The 17358-nt window shown below is 41.9% G+C and overlaps 1 protein-coding gene across 2 annotated transcripts in view; it reads left to right on the top strand.

Annotated features, from left to right (window-relative positions):
- The first annotated feature begins 497 nt into the window (after positions 1-497).
- The window catches only part of si:rp71-79p20.2 (SLC2A4 regulator), a 34263-nt gene continuing 17402 nt past the window's right edge, over positions 498-17358 (top strand). For both annotated transcript variants that reach the window (XM_041055191.1, XM_041055183.1), the window contains exons 1-2: positions 498-960; positions 2635-2870. In XM_041055191.1, the coding sequence (XP_040911125.1) occupies positions 685-960; positions 2635-2870 (512 nt within the window). In that variant the 5' untranslated portion in view covers positions 498-684. The remainder of the gene's footprint in view (positions 961-2634; positions 2871-17358) is intronic.

Below are 17358 nucleotides of genomic sequence, written 5' to 3'. Positions count from 1 at the left end.
TAGGTTTTTAAACTTGTGGTGGGATGAACGATCTGACCAAACAGCTTCACATCATCGATAATAACACGCTTATGACGTGTGGTTCATGCCGGCAAGACATGATCCGCTAAATCAAGATCTGATTTGCAAAAAAAACGTAAATGCGCAGTTTGCTGCTGAGGCCTGCTGGCTGTTTTCCCTCTGCCGCCACCCCGCCCCCCCCCCTCGCCTCCCCCCCTCGCCTGCCTCGCAGACCGGCTCGTCGTCGACAGACACCGGCCGGTAAACTGTAGAACACGCCCCCCTCTTGTCTTCCACCCACATTACTTGGAATATAAAAACAGTGATTGACAGAGCAAAAACAGCCAATCAGAGGTCTCCTCACCGTGGACGCGTGCCAAAATGTAATGTTTATGTATGCAACAGACCAATGAGAGTGAAGTAGAGGGGGCGTGGCATTCGTTTGGAGGAAAGAGGCAAAACAATCTTTTATCCTCCTGACCGGGCGGCTTTTTGGATATCCTGGGTCGTGGTGGTGGCGGCGGTGGTGGAAAACTTTACATGTAGACTAGAAAAGAAGTTAAGACACAGACAATTCCTATCAACTCGCGACAATCCTAATAAATGTATCTAACTCCAGCAATTTGCACTAAAATCTACAGAAAATTGGTTTTCTTTCTTTAGTCTCCACTCGCCCTTCTGAAAATGGATTCCAGATATATTTTGGAGAAGCCGTCGGTTGGGACAAGGGTCGCTGTCGGTGGAGCGGATTTTAACTGCCGGGCAGGCCGCTCCTTGCTCCGAGACACCCGGGTCCCCACGGTGGAAAAAAGCGGCCCCATGCCGGCTTACACAAATGGGCCCGTCCTTTACAAATTTGTGATGGACGTCGGCTCAGCGACCGAGGTGAAAAGCGAAAAAACCTCTCCAAAAGGGAACGGACTGTCTCCGGGTGGTCGAATATTGCACGACATGGAAAAAGTAAGTGCCGTTCAGCCTTATTTAAGTGCGTACGCACGACTCCATTAGCCGGCAAAGTCAACTGTACCGCCAAGTTACAGCATAGATAATATCAAGCGTGTAACGTGAACTTGCCATTCGGCTGTGTAATAAGAAGTTTGACAGCTTACACGGCTCTCACACACCGTTATTACATTGTAACTGTTGAAATATGCGCGTGCGGCGGCCGCACGAGACTCCCAACTACTGTATATCGTGTTGTATTGTGTGCTTCAGCGTCGCCTTTGCAACTCATAACCCACTTCTGCAAAGTGTCAGTAATTTCACCAGCTGCTGTCAACGCTTGTTCGTTAGTAACTGCGTCGAATCCAAACGGCTTTAAATGGCGGATCATTCTGTGTGCAAAGTTTACAGAAAAGGGGGGCTGGGACTTCAAACTACTAGCCTAACCCCCCTCCCCCATAACTTCAGGGTGGAGCTTACAGCCATGGCTTCCTGGCTGCACAGCACGCCCCGGCTCCTCACACACTACTGAACTAGTTACAAAAAAAAGAAAAAAAAAAAGTTAGATATTTTTATGCCCCCCCCCCCCTCATGCAGCAGCTTTTTGTTTGCATCGCACTTTAACTTGCATTGCATGTATTTTTCATCACCGTTTCAGCATTTTGTGAGCCATTTCGGCTTCTCTTTGCAGGGTCAGTAATTTAATCATATTATATAGTTACTAACTGACCCTACAACATCAAATATGCATAGACGGCGAACTGCCACGCCTCCTTTTGATATGGATCACAGAACGTTTTATTCAAAGAAGTTAACTGCTGAGTCAGTAATACTGACAGCAGGTATGGTTAAGGTTTTGTGAATAAACATTTGTGTGAATGAATATATTTTTTTACAACTGCAAAGAGTAGTTTACAGAAAGTTAATCAACAACTATTTTGATAATTGACTAATCATTTCGGTCATTTTCAGGTCAAAATGCCATGTATTCCTTGTTTCCAGGTTGTCAAATGTGAGGATTTGCTGCTTTTCCTTGTCAAATGTGACAGATCTATCACATTAAGAGACCGTGAATGCAGTTTTTTCACATTTATTACATTGCATTTTAGACTCAGCAGTAAAAAAATAGGCTCCTTTAACTGATTCAATGAGCCTTTCCATTGCAAGTGGGATACAAGAGTTTTACATACAAAGCAAGCCATGCAATGCAAGCTGTCAGTCAATCAAAATAGGAGGTAGTAACTGTAACCTCCTCCGTCACCCTCACAAATTTCTATGCATTCGTTAAGTGTGCACATTATTACTTGGCAAGCTGTGGCCCCACTGTTACTTATAACAAACCTTGAAAACTGTGTAAATAGGTAGCAGGGACTGAAATAAATAGGTAGCAGGGAAACTGCCTTCATTCTGGTTGCTTCCCAAAGGTTCATGTACAGTGGAAAAGGACACTAACCTCTAGGTTAAGAGTGAGAGTAAGAAAGATTACAGATGTTGCTTTCAATTTCTGCTGTGGTTTTTTTTCTCAAGATGAATAGTTTAACCCCAGATAACACTCACTTGCTGATGAGGTCACTTCAAGGTTTCTGTGATGATTAAGATTAGAAATCTAAGGTGTCACCAGACATAATGTTTACGGTGCAGGCATGTTAAAAGACTGACTTTAAAGTGTTTTTTTTTCCCTTCATTTTCTAGTCTGGCCTGGGGGACCAAAAAGACACAGGTTCCACTGGGATCCTGAAGAGGACCAGTCCCACTCACTGTCCAGGCATAAATGGGCAGTTGCCAGGCGGCTTCATGCATTTAGACATCAGCAACCCAGGGAAACAGGCAGAGCTGGCCAGCAGCTTCAAGGCAGTGCAAGTGCAGAACATACCACCGACAGAAAGGCAGCCCCTCCCCTCCTCCCACATCCCTGTCCCCAGAAACAGGTACAGAGAAGCTGCTCACATATAAAATCATGAATCCCTGTTTTATTTTTATCCTTGGTTTATTTGTGTTTCGTGGGTATTGCATGTCAAGTGAAAAAGACATCACCTCCGAGAAATACAGTTATTTGATGGGATTCAAACTTTGTCCTGGCATTGTGCTTGTCTCATTGGATTCCAAAGCACATAGTTTAATATCAGAACTATTTATGTGCATAGCTCTAGTTTCTGCTAAGCCCAATCCAGGAGCAAATGTGACACTGAATTTGGGGTGTTAATAATCAATATAGGACATTTTCATACTCAACTCCAAACCTGTGTTCCTTAACAGTCTTGACTAGAAGTGGAATTCACCCTCTGGCTACAACTGTGCAGTGGTTTGGGCATGAATGGTGTGGGGGCGTACTGGTCAACTGACCACATGTTTGGTGTTCCATCCAGAATAGTTTTGAAATATGCCCTAAGAGAGCCAGAGCCTGAGATGGGAGCCAGGATTGCCCAATCACTTAACAAAAAGAAAAGAGAGACAGAAAGAATGAGATAGTTACAGTGTGCTGTTGTTGTTGTTGTTGTTGTTGTGCATTGAGAAATCAGATAACTATGTTTTGGAAGGCTTTCATTTAGGCATCTCAGTGTCTTGCTTGACTCTTTCTAAGTTTAATGTTATCACCGTTGACCCTGTTTTCGTAGGCCAAGCTAGGGGACGTGTCTATGTGATGTACTCACTGTATGTCAGGCACGAAGATGACCTTTGTTGTGTGCAAGTGTGTTTTGTTTGATGTTTCATGTTCAGTGCTGTAAACCTTTGCCCCCACTGTTTCACATCATTTTCAAACACACACATGCAGATGCAAATTTGTGCTCAGGATATTCTTTGACAGTCCTTGGGCAAACATATGTGCGCATACACACTGGTTCACACAGAGCAAGCAGAAAATGCATCCAGGGACAAGCCTAGTGCACTGATAAGTGATTATGTAACAGTAAAGAGGACTGGGAGAGGCTGCAGGCGGTGCCTAAGCTCTCCTTCCTTTATTTTACACAGCTATTGGTTACTGTCTGCGTCAAGTTGGTGCTTGTGCATTAAGTGACAGCGCTTACACATTAACAAAATCCCTGGTGGCAGTACAGTACTATCTACAAACTTTATTAAATATGCATAGAGGCATTATGTCTTTTTTTCTGGGCCACAGTATATGATCATTTTCTTTAAATTGTTAGGATATTAAAATATTAAATGTACATAGATTCTAAGATGATTATAGTCTGAATATACTCTTTAATCAAAGCATGTACAGTTGCTAAGAGTGTGCCTGATAGTAGGTGTTGTGTGTAGGGGGGTTTGGGGTTTAAACACCACACTTAGTCCATTCCTTCCTTCACTCATCATCACGTGAACTTCACGTGCCGTTGGTCATGTATGATGTCAGGGAGTGTCTCTGGGGATCATGCAAGACTGAACATGCTTTTAAAACCGAGTGATGTTGTGCCTGCTTCTTAGTTAGTACGTGTTCAAGTGTGTACGCACATTTGCCCACTACAGAGAGCAGAGCTGCTGTTCTCACCTCATGATCCCGGTCTTAACCAAATATGAAACATCTTTTTTTTTTAACAGCATGCTGATGGCTATCTCAGCACACTACTACCACAATAACCAACTCATCGTTGACACTACACAGCCACTAAAAGGGGTTGCATAACGTTATATAATTGTGTGGTCATGTTAGCCTGGCCTCCTTGTTGCTCCACCGACCTTTCAGATTAAGTCCCTGTCTTTACCCTGTTCAAATTGGCTTTTGTTTTGCATTTGGTGACAAGAGGCTCTCTGCTCCTTCTTGACCATAAGATGAGCCTTAGATGAGCCATAAGATGAGCCTAGCCTAGTCAGTTAGGTGAGCTTTCTAAAGCTTTGTCTGTAATCCAGATGTATGCGCATGTGGTGTTCATCATAAATTATAAAAAAGTGGTTTGAAAAGGGACTCTAGCTGCCACATAAACCCACTAACAATAATTTGGTTTGAACAAAATGCAACAAGCTACCAAGATACATAGTTGTACTACACTAATACACTTTCGGACTGCAGTGTGATGCAACTATATTTCATCAAATATTGGTCACAGTGACCAGTCTGTATTAACCATCCCAGTGTGTTCACACGTTTGTGCATGCAGGTGTGACCGATTGTACATGTGTTGCACTCTGTGCCCTAGTTTGAATAATGCCTACGAAACTATTTATTTTCATTTGATCCCCACTGGCTTAAGTACTTCTGCCATTGTGTTACAGGATTAAATATGTTTAAAAAGACCTTAGCCATAAAGCTGTTGCTCAGATCTATGTGTTTTACATTAATCACTGTATCACTTGCATATTGTTCATCAGGTACAACATTCAGTGCATTCACACCTCATCTTGTCAGTTTGCAAATGCTGCTAAGTAGGTCACTATCCTTTTGACAAGCCTGGGCAAAGATCTTGGAGGAAGAAAGAGGAGGCACCAATATATTCACTCACTCACACTTGTGCATATTCATCTGAGCACATTCAAACCTACGCCGTATGTCTGCACTCCCACCCATCTTGTCAACCTTGCCCCTGTGTGTGTGTGTGTGTGTGTGTGTGTGTCTTTCTCTTTTCCTTGTTCTATCTCTGATTAAGTCTCTTTTTCACTCACACCCTTATAGGAGAGCTTGTTCTACCTGTCAATACTCATCAGCATAGGATCCAGCACACTGATAACGGAACAAAGGCCGGTTTGAATGAACAAAAAAAAAAAAAAAAAAGAGAGGTGTTACGAAGTGAAGAGGGGAGGGGGCATTTTGTATTGATGTGAAAAGCTTTTCTTTCTTATCTGTCCTTGGTCAGGTACACTATCACCACAGTAGGGTATAATTAATGGAAAACACTGAGTCGGCATAAACAAGACACCAGAGCAACCAGCTGCAGTGAGGGGGGTTGGTGGTGGCGGGGAAAAGACATCTCTGATTTTAACATAATTACTGTCCGGCCTTTGACTCAGTTTGCAAAAAGTCGTCGGGAGGGTTTAGGCTAGGCAGGCAGGCAGTCCACTACTTCTCCATCCCCCTTCGACCACCCCACCACCAATCCTCTTCTCCCATAGGAGATATTACAGCTGGCTGTTGAAGGTCAGAGTCAGAGGAACAGTTACCCACCCCCACTCTTGTCTGGGGTGTCTAACCCACATCCAGGCTGCTGACATGGCCTCCAGGTGGTTGTTTTCTATTGCTTTTCCATAAAAAAACATATTTGCCTCTAAGAGTTTTCATGTTAGTGTTATCATTAGTTGCAAAATTTCTTCTGAATTTCATGCTGCATTTCATTATTCATCCTTTCATCCTTCCTTGTAGCGTTTTTTTCTCCCTTCCAGACCATAGGAGGTTAAGGCTCTCGTACTGGCACAGGCAGGGGTGAAAGGTCGTCTTCAATGAATGGAGTTATGCGATGGGGGTGGTGTCAGTGGGGCTAGGGTGAGGGGTCAGATCAGGACGCGAGCAGGCATCTGGCACGTCTGTTAGGTCAGCCTCAGGATCTGGGTTAGGTGCTGCATAGACAATTTATAACCGCAGAAGATTGTAGCTGACAGCCTATCATCTCAAACTGCAGCTTTACTGTATCCTGACTCAGAGGTATATGGAGGAGTGAGGATCTAGTATCAAAGAATTTTTTTAAAATTTAATCTGTGTTTTCAGGGTGCAGCTTTGCAGCAGGCTCTGAATCATTCACTCTTTAACAGTAATGAGGGCCTCTGGAAGGAACTCTGGCTAATGGGTGAAATATGTGCTCTGTGTGTGTGTGTGTGTGTGTGTGTGTGTACAATGCCCTAATGAGACATTAATCATCTGCTGTTATGCAGTGAAGAGGAGAGGCAAAATCAATTTCATAAGTGAAGAGGAGAGTAGGAGGCAATGGAGGAATGTTTTTGCTCTGTTGCAAAAGTAATGTTACGTGGACAAAGTTAGAATTTGCTCCAAAATATTTTGCATTAATTTTACGTTCGATTATAAATCTTTACATACTTTTTCATGTCTGGCAGTGTGGTTGTAGGTTGTAGGGACGGAGAGAGAGAAAGAAAGAAACACTTATCAAGAGGGAAGGAAACTCTTGTTGCACAGCTCTGGCACCGTTGCAGTAAAATGCTTTATCGCTTGCTCACCCACACTAATAGACACTTACATAAGGCCTCCTGTTCTGCCTCAGTAGCATTTAGAGATGCCACAGTCAACTGTCTTTCGCTCTCTTCAGTCATTCTTTCTGTCCTTCCACCCAGCTCTTCATACCAACCAGCAGCTGCTCTGTGGCTTTCCCCTCTGTACCAACTTCTTCTGTCTTTCTCGTCTTTCATCATAACCGTCCCACAACTTTTCTTGATCTTTCATACCACTAATATCACTCCCTTGATATCTTCCCCCCCTATATCTTTGAGATATTTACATGCGTATAAAAGTGCCTAAAAAGTTCCAGACAGCGCAGTCAGAGTTTACTTTGCTGGAATTGTTTATAAAGTTGCCTTAGTAGTGAGGTTCATGCCATAGTATATACCGTATAAAATTAATTTGTTCCATGGCTACGAGGTTACAGCTTTTTCTTATTATGTAAAATGTCCCGCCTCCCTTTTTGTGTGTTTTTATCTATTCCATACATCCCGTTTTCTGTTTCTTTTGGCCTTTTGCCCTCTGCCCCGATGTCTTGAGGACACAGGCTAAATCCTATTCAGATCCAAAGGAGATGAAGTCCTCTGAACAATGCCGACTCTCTCTCTGCCAGGAAAGATTATTCCACACTCCTATAGAAAATAATGTCAATTCTAATCTGTCTGTCATGTGTTTGGCTTTCTCTTTCCCCCCCTTTTCTTTTTTCCTCAGGTACCCATAAACACGCATCTTCAGCATGTATGTGATATTATTTAATTTCCACTTCTTTTCAGTGACTGTATTCATTCATGAGGTAGGAAAATGATAGCGTACTAATCACTGGAATGTTCACAATGTTTCTATTGGCACTGAAATCATAGATTTGCAGACATTACACTCACAAGCCAAGGGTTGATTTTGGTTAGAACTGTTTCTTCACTGTTGAGCAAGTTCAAAGTGTCATTTTTCTGAAAATCACACAGACTGCTAATAATATTTACATTAACAATCTACATCTAACAACAACACATTCTAATTTTGCCTGTTTTATTACTCCTCACTGTAGCAGATTAATTAGCACAACACAGAAGGAAAACTTTTTGAATGTACTGTGCAATACTCCAGTGAATTTGCAAATGCTTCCAACAACAGATCCTTGGTGGCAGAGAGTAAGCCTTTTAAAGTCTGAAGTAACCGTTTTCAAAATGTCCTGTAAGCTCTTAGTTTCATGGGTTTTGCCTTTTCCTGCTCTCAATCACTGCACTTATAAATATCCTCACATACACATATACACACACACACACACACACACACACACACACACACACAAACACACACACACACACACACGCACACAGAGTGTCTTGCGCAACTCTATCATAAGTCAGCTCAGTCTGCTGATGACAAGCAGTGAAATTCAGTCCAGACTGCAAACAGAAAGAAGTCTGAGAAACGCCTAATACTTTGTACTGTGCAGAGCTGAATGGCTGACATCTTTTTAAATGTCAGTGCTTTGCTTGTGTACTAGTGCTCAGCATTTAGGTGAATATGCTTTCTCTTCTTTGTCTTTGTTAGGAAACTTATTTTAGCTTTCTTATCTGAAATACTCTATAATGGTTAAGAGAATAAACATTATTTAGTTAGTTTTATGTTTATAATTTTCAAATATGACTACAATCTGAGTCCCCCTCTCCTCTACTCTGTTCCACCATTTCCTCTTCTCTCCGTTTTTCTGTGTCTGGAAGTCGTGAAACATCATGGTTACCTCACTATGTCAGTTTGTAGGACGTGGCTGAGGCTGAGGTTTCTGACTCCTGAGAAACGTCAGATGTCCTTGATCTCACTTGCAATTAAAGGATTATCGACTGCCCTGTCTTTTAGTTTAGTTGTGGAAGAGAGCTGTACTGAACCTCTGGCATTCCAATTGATTTTGTGTTGACACAGTTAACTAATGTGGGCACTGACTTTTCAAAATGCCTGGGCCTTTTGAAAAGGACTGGGGGAATCAGAAAGTGAACAAAAAGCCCAAGCACTGCATAGACTGAAAGGCTGCTATACAGCTAGCAACTTCATTTAAATATGTTTCAGCTGGAATAAACAATTTTAAACAGCACGCCACACCCAGGCTTCTAAAACCAGTGGGCCCAGCTCCTGATAAGCTCCTAGAAACCCCCTGTTCTCTGTGTGTGTTCTCAAGTGTGTATATAGATATGCACATCCTTAACAATAGAGCTGTGTGGGCTGGGATAATGACTTATCCTAGTGCTCTCTAACAAATGGTGCTGGAGGACAAAACAAGCAATCAAGCAGCTTTAGAAGTGAACAGGTTAGTGTTTTTTCCTTTTTTTTTATCCTGTTGTTCCTTTTCTCTCTTACCTACATACATACACACACTTTCATTCTGTAGCCATAGTAATTTAACACCGATCATCTAATCTGCAGTTTTCCTCACACCTCGTCAAAGTGTTTGCTTTGCTCTGCTGAGACAGTCAGCAATACTTACATATATGATGACTACAGCTGCTTTCACACATACACTGAAACCCTGAACTTTTCTTGAGTTTACCCATAGGAGCAGGACGTGTGAACACAAATGTCCGAATCTGTTGAACTGGACATTAACCAGACTTTACCCTCTCAGCTCACTAGTACAAAGTCCGTGTAATGTCCGATTGAGCCCATGTGTGAATGGATCAGGTAACCGTCTGGAGAATTCACAGCAAGTGAGTGGGTGTGCTGATGACATTTCTTTCCTCTTCCCTTGTCTCCTGCACGCTGTACCCTGGCTCCACCCCTCGCTTAAACCCAACGGAGTATTTCCAGTAGGTGAGAACGTGTCTCACATGGATAATCTCTGGTTGTGTGCTACATGCGTGAAAGGGCAAGTCCAGACAATATCCGGACTTGATTCGCTGGACAGTTCATATGTGAAAACAGCTTATTACTGTGAAAAGGTGTTTTGGCCAAGTAGTAGTCTCTTTACACAGGAGCAGACACACACCCCTGGACTACTCTGACTCCTGCCAAGATAACGTGGAGATTTCCGGCCTGGGGAGTGGTAGAAAGTATCCCCGCTTAATTTTGGTGGTGGTGGCTTCCAGAACCAACATGCCACTGTACAAAGCATTGAGTGTGTGAAGCTGTTCAGTCAGGTGCAGAGTGGAGCCCGAACACTGCCCAAATAACCCCAAGAAGTCTTGTAGCTGTTCCAGGGCACGGGAATAGTGAGAGATTTTCACAATCTGGTAATTTTCACTCTTCTTTGATGGGCTGCTTTTCCATTCACACTTGGTTTTCAAGAGGTGCAAATGTTCACATTTTTTCTTGTTGTTTTGTTGATATACAATAAACAGGGCTGTAGTCCCTCCAAGCTTGATATATTTCATGAGGTTTGTCTCCCTTGTGATTTATGCAATGGGCAAAGCTGATCTCCGGTGTCTTTTCTGACAGCTTTTGCTTTTCCTCGCTCCTGTCCGATCTGCCCCAATCCGGTTTGGACCAAGAATCAACACCATGGTTGCAATATATATACAGGCTTGTGTTTACACTGTGTTTTGTTCACCATAATTACAACATGAGGAAACGATGGAAGAACGAGGGCGGGAAAGACAGAGCGAGGAAGGGAGGGGCATTGGGAACCAAAAGGATAATACCAGTAAATGTAAAATTTGTGACAGTCATCTCCATTAAAAACCTAAAGCTTAATTTGACTTCATTAGAAATTAAAATTATCTTAATTTTGCACTAGTGTCTTTATATCAATTCATCACTTTTATGATCTGCTTGCTGTCAGTCAAGAAAACACTAATGCATGTGAAAAAAATATGTCATGAACAAGTTGCACTACAGATCTGATCATCACATCCATGCTCTTTCATTTTAGATTTAACATTGTAGTAGTAACATATGGTGCACATTGCACAGTTACAGGAAATGCAAACAAGATGTTGGTTGTATCAAATGGGCTATAACTAAGTGACAACAATATTGCAGTTTAAGGCTGTCGGACCAAGACAGAGAAAAAAGGGGGAGGTTAAACGGGGAAAAGTAAGGGCATCACTGTGTAAGGGAACCATTTTATATACATGCTGAACAGCTGTTTCTGTCTCTGGGGGTGTCGTGTTAGCTCCCTTACATTTGACCAAATTTACTAGAGATGTAGATGCACCAGAGGGGACTTGAGGTGCCAAGTACGTGCGTGTCTGCATGTCTTGAGTGTGTGAATGAATGAGGGGTAGTGGTATGTTGGTATTTCTGAAGCTGGATCTGATTTAAGCCTCTGAAACCTCAATAGCTTAACACAAGGCTCTCGTCTACTGTCCAAACTGGATCACCCAGCCTTTAACCTGCCTAACTACCCTAATTTGCTACTTTCTATGTTCTGATGTCTATGATCAATAAAGACCAGGGATTAATGTAACTAGTTAGGTTACTAAATTATCCAGCAATTTATTGCATAACATCTAGATAGAAAATTTGTAACATTAGGTTTATTGACAAAACTAAAGGTCCACTTACTCACTTATTATAGAACTTTTGATGATATCACCCTGTCTTCATCAGCAGACAGAATTTTCTCAGTTGTCATGCTACAAAGCGTGCCAATGTGTGCTGTTTCTTTTTTGCATTTCTACAACATTTCCTAGTCAGCAATTTAAGATTTTGCAATAGAACCGTGAATCTCTGTGTTTGGTTGTGTGTATCTATGGGTCTGAGATAGAAGAGAATTGGCTGGAGACAGGCCTGACTGTTCGACAGAAAAACACTTCAGTCACACAAGGCATGACTTTCCCTGGGCCAGGGCTGCTAGCTGTGTCTGGCAAGCTCTCCCATCTGTTTGTTTGTCTGTTCAGGAGAAAGAGTCTGTCCTAATCTGACCATTGCCCGGGTTTGGCCTTTTTAAAAAATGCTCAATTCTCACAGGGGGGGATTGACCACTTGCATCCAAGCAATCATTCTCATCCTGTTTAATGAAACCCAGCCATCATATTTCAACATGTTTATAAATGGTAAATGATTAAAAAAAAAACGGTATGGTCCTGAGTCAGGGTTTAATATCGTCTCAGATGTCTCATAGAAGAGCAGCTCTCTGTCTGAAAGTAGACGCTCTTTTTTATCATCATCATCTCCTCCAGTGTTTCCATGATGTGCTCTTATTGCCTCCATTCATCTTATTAACTATCCCATTGCTGGCATGCAGGGTGATAGAGGAGCCATTTTCCTTTCCTTATTCCCAATAGTGCAACCGCCTCCTCCTGCTGGATGTTGAAACACTGATAATTTGGAGAGAGGTGAATGGCTTTTTGTAGGCACTGGCCCAGAAGATCCACCGGGAGACTTAAATTTTTAAATATGTGGTTTATGGTATTTTTTTGCTGTATCAGTCAGTATCCAGCACAATCTGATGGGGCCAGTAAGAGGCCGAAGATGGGGTGATACACCAGGGCTACTCAGTTATTTAAAGACAGGGGCCACACCATGAAATTAAAGCTGCATTCACCCACCACTATAATGTACAAAACAAACCAAATCTATCAAATTGATTGATAGGTGTCTCAATACACAGATATCCAGCAACAACTACATGCAAGTTAATATTTTCTGATACTTTAAATGATTGACGTGTTAGATGAGCCTGTCTGTTTTTTTTTATTTTTATTTTTTTTTACTTTGGGTCACTTTTTGTAATATTTATATGAATACATGGTAATTATGTATATCACAAAATTGTACTATGGACCTGCAAATGGACAGAAAATATTATTTTTCACCCAATCTGTAGAGCATTCAAGTAAAAGCAATAACTTGAATAGCACCCTTTAGACCGCATTCTTCCGTCAAGGCCAAGCAATCCTACATGTCTGTCTAGCTCTTATGGAACAATAAATGGAAAAAGAAACTAGTCAGAAAAGATAAAAGATTTACTTGTTATAAAACATAGTAAGTACAACTTTGTGTTTAATGCGGATTAGTTGAGAGTTTAGCTTTTGCATGCTAGAGTTGTTAAGAATTGATATACAAATACTAGGTATATTTTTATGATATATTGTAGTTAAAAACACTTGTTTTTAATTAGCTGTTAAGACCCAGTAAAATGGCACATTTGAAATGCCCCGAAATTGCTCTTGTTATGCGACACACTTCTGTGTACAGGGAGAAGCATGTAAAATACTATACTAATACATACTGGCTTTGAATGTTTGAAAGGTGTCTGTTTTTATTTGTTTGGTTGTTTTGTTCCAAATGTTTGTATCACTGTTTCTGCACAGTTTACAAAAGCAGAATCAAATGCACTAGAGCCATAGCAGGCAGCTGGCCTCTCTTTTGGTGTGCTCTCTTTCACACACACTCTCACAAAAAACACAGAAGTACTAGCTATAATGAATATAAACAAAACGCTGCTTTCTTGGGGATGCATTTACTTCTGGCACCGCATGTCTGGGTGGGAGGAGTCTGAGAAGATTCAGCTCATCCATAGGCCTCATCACACTCCCTCACAGTCATGCATCCACCATACTTTTCTACGTTTTTAGCACCATCACTTTCTCTTTCTAGAAAGAGATACTGATCAGTTTATTTTACTGGGTAGAGTCTTTGTCTGTCTGATGCTGCCCTGCAGATATCTGGCTTCACTGGAGTAAGTAGAGCAGAGTGGCTTTGGAACAGCATTAGTTTGCTTTTGCAAAACACAGGAAACCAGGCAAAGGCCTGCTCTGGCTTGTGATGGCAGAAGGGCAAATCTCAAGAGCAGGCGAGAGAGGGAGTGGGAGTGAAGAATGAGGAACAAAACAGGAGTATGAGTGCTGCAGAAAGAGAACTGACCGCTTTGGGGCTCTCCAACATTTTAATCCATGTTCCAAGTTTCAAGACGTGTGTTTTCTGTTCACTTTGGTTCCTATCTTCTCTTTCTGTCTCGCTCTCTTGCCTGTTTTGCTTCTGAATTGTAAATCAAAGTATGCGTTGTGACATCATCCTTATCTTCTCCTCCCTTTTCTTGTTTAAGTCAGACAGAAACAGACTTAGCTTATGAGATGCAGAATTAACTTTACTTATTTTATTTGATTTAGCTTCCCTTAACATCCATAAAACATACAGGCAGCTCAGTTCATAAGGATGAGGAGATTACACGTCCTAGTGATTCTGAAGAATGAAAACCTCAGTTTAGCCCAGAGTGGTTTGGATTACTTATTGTACATGAAAATATAATGTTAATGTATGTTGATTAGGGATAAAAGTGGCTTATAGGAAGAAAGTTATAAAAAAAAAAACCTTCTTGGCTCACTTCTCTGGTGTGCTGTATGAACTCATGACTCAAATGAAAAATGACAAGCGTTTTGATAAGGAAGCAGTGTTTTCGGGCAGAAGAGCTCATTGTGTTTGCTTCCTTCAGTAGAAGTGGAAAGAAAATACTAGGGCTGCTACTCAAGAGAGACTGCCCTGCATTCCCCTAGCAACAACATTGTCATTGGAGGGGAGTGACAGAAGTTGCAAGGGAAGTTGCTATAGCTACAGGTTAATCTTTTTGTGCAGCCTGAAGTGACAGTGGGGTAATAAAGTAAAGTACTGGTAGTTGGTAGCCAGTTTGCCCAGAGACCCAAAACATCAGAGATGTTGTGTATGCATTAGTGCAAAACAATGCACCATCTGTAGACTGATTGTAATTTTCTTCAACATAGTGTCATCTGTTAGTATTAGGTTTGCAAGCAATGTTTTTTTTTTATGATTTAATATATATATAAGTGGGGTAGTAGTACTTGGAATACTGTGGTGAGACCTTAGCAAACAGATGCAACTTATAAAAGACTTTACTGGAAGATTTTGGCTGGACTGCAAATGCGAGGCCACCCTGACAGACGCAAATGTCCATGAGCGATGTCTGTGACTGACTGCCTGACTGAGTGATGAAGTTACACCATGGGTCAGCCAAATGCTGTGTGACTGACTGATGAAGTTACACCATTGGTTGGCTGGCCAAATGATGGAGTTTCCCCATTGGCCAACGCTCTTTCAAAATGATGGTCAGCACTCCTGGTTATCATCTAGTCTTAATGGGCCATGTCTCACTGTTTCGGATTTGTTCCATTGTCTGACAACAGAAAAAGAAACATGGAAATTAGAACAGCTTTACTGGGAATTCTGGTTAAAGCATGTAAGTGTGTGTGCCACCTATCTGTTATTAGATTTACACCAAAGACCAATCCATGTTCAAGCTGTGTTTCCCAGCACTGGGCTGAACTGTGTGGGGCTCATGCTGCAAATGTAATGACCTGCAATTTCCCCATGTCTAGCTGTTTCCACAAGATGTGGGCATGGCATGCAAGTCAAGTTGTGCGTCATGATATACTCGGTCGTCAGCCAGTTAATTACTTGTGCTGTGTCAACATTTTTTCTCTGTGGAACCTGCTTTACAAGCACAGCTTTGATCTTGAGGAGGACTGTCCATACAGGCTATTCTTCACAGAATAACCCCTTTTCCACTGACGTTTGACCTGTGTGTTTGCTGTCAAAGTTGAAAAGGTGCATATGTAAATTCTGTCTCTGTAGTTTATGATATATAGAGCAGACGTGGGGAGTCAGACACCACAGAGGGAATCATTCCTTTTGCTCTGTGTCTGTCCTATCCTCTATTATTTTGCCAGAACAAAGCTATCCGTTGTTTGTGTTTGGCCCTAAGGCTACAGATTGCATTCGAGGATCAAGAGAGAGAAAGAGAGGCCTTTTTGTCCTGGGACTGAATAGCCATTACACTCACAGCCCACATTAAAGAGACATGGCTCCTGCCTAACAGCCTCTCCCTCTCCAGGGGGTTCAGAGCCTGGGGACTTACGTAAGGAGCAGCATGTGTATAGACTGCACGGTAATGGGTAAATTACAAAGATGCTCACATACATGCACTCATATAGAGGAAAAATAGGAAGCTAAAAATGGGAAGGGGGTACAGGCTTGTGTTGGATCGGGGGTAGGCTGTTTGCTGCAAGTCTTGACTATCCGCCCGCAGAGTCGGCAAGGAAGTGAGATAAAGAAAGAAGGGCATAGGATGTTACGTAATACCGTGGAGTCAGGGCAGGATGATGGGCGACGTAGGGATAGTGGGATGGAGAGCAGTGGGTGTTCTATTAATAGTGGGTGGACGGGGCATCTCTTGGGGCTGCAAAGCAGGCAGACAGTCATCAACACCAGCTTGGTTAGTTCAGCTAGCCTCAGTTGTCACAACTAGGGGTCAGTCAGTTATCAGCCTGCCCGATTATTGGATCCAATATTCAGCATTTTTACAATAATCGCACTTGTTATAATTTTTTTTTTTTTTATCCAGTGGCTGATAAAATGAATTAATTGTGCTACTTTGGCTCTGATGCTGCTGTGTCCTTCTGTATGTAGTAACCTCTCTGCAGTCTCAAGCAATGTCCTGCCCATAGCACTACCTGATTGGTTACGATTCATGAGTAATAGCCTATCGACGCCGAGGGCTACTGTGCCACAGACGGGCACAGAGGAATGAAGCATAATCATGCGTTAAGCATATGTCAGCCTGCGGCCTTACTTTTATCTCTCACTCACTCTCTAAACCCTCATTGCAGATGGGTGCACTAAAGAAAAGATCTAAAAGTGCTGTATGGGAGTATTACGCTCTATAAACCACAGGGAAAGCAATCTGCAGTACATACAGCTATTTTGCTTATGTATTTATTAAAAATTCAGTTAACCTTATAAGAAATCCTCCTCGGAGCTCACAGCACCTTTTGTTTGAAGATAAAGTCAAAAAGTTCTCTTTTAATTTAACATGCTGAAAGTTTTTCATTTTACTGCAAATGTATATTGGCTCCAAATGTTGGTTATTGGCCTCTTTTCTTGCTAAAAGTATCACTATTGGCCCCTGAAAAACACAGAGGCCAATAACACTTTGTCACAATGTTACCTTATTACAGGAGATATACCAGTTTGACTACATCATACCATTGCCTGCATTGTTTTTTTTTTTTTTTTTTTTTGCATTGTAAATGTGTGCACTCACAAGTCACATTTTCAAAAGTCTTCATCTGTGTTTTAGTATGGATTCAGATAACACAGACTTGCTCATCGACATAAACAGTGATCCCATTTCCTTTTAGATCCAAACAGGATCCTTTGAGCCTTAAACAGGCTGAAAGGAAAAAGTAGAGATGCATATCAGGACACATGACAGAAAAAATGTATGGTAAACAGTTCTCTTGTGGGTTTGTGGTTCGCATCTCTTTCTCTGTCGGCCTCCCTTACATTCTCTCCCTCTGAGTGTGCATGAGCATGAGCGATGTGAACATATGTTTTAGAGATGAATTAACAAAAAGCTATGCCCAAGGAAG

Source organism: Toxotes jaculatrix, chromosome 2, assembly GCF_017976425.1.
Source record: "Toxotes jaculatrix isolate fToxJac2 chromosome 2, fToxJac2.pri, whole genome shotgun sequence".
Taxonomy (NCBI): Eukaryota; Metazoa; Chordata; class Actinopteri; family Toxotidae; genus Toxotes; species Toxotes jaculatrix.
Note: the sequence above shows the minus strand (reverse complement) of the source record. Positions and strands in the feature narration are given on the sequence as shown.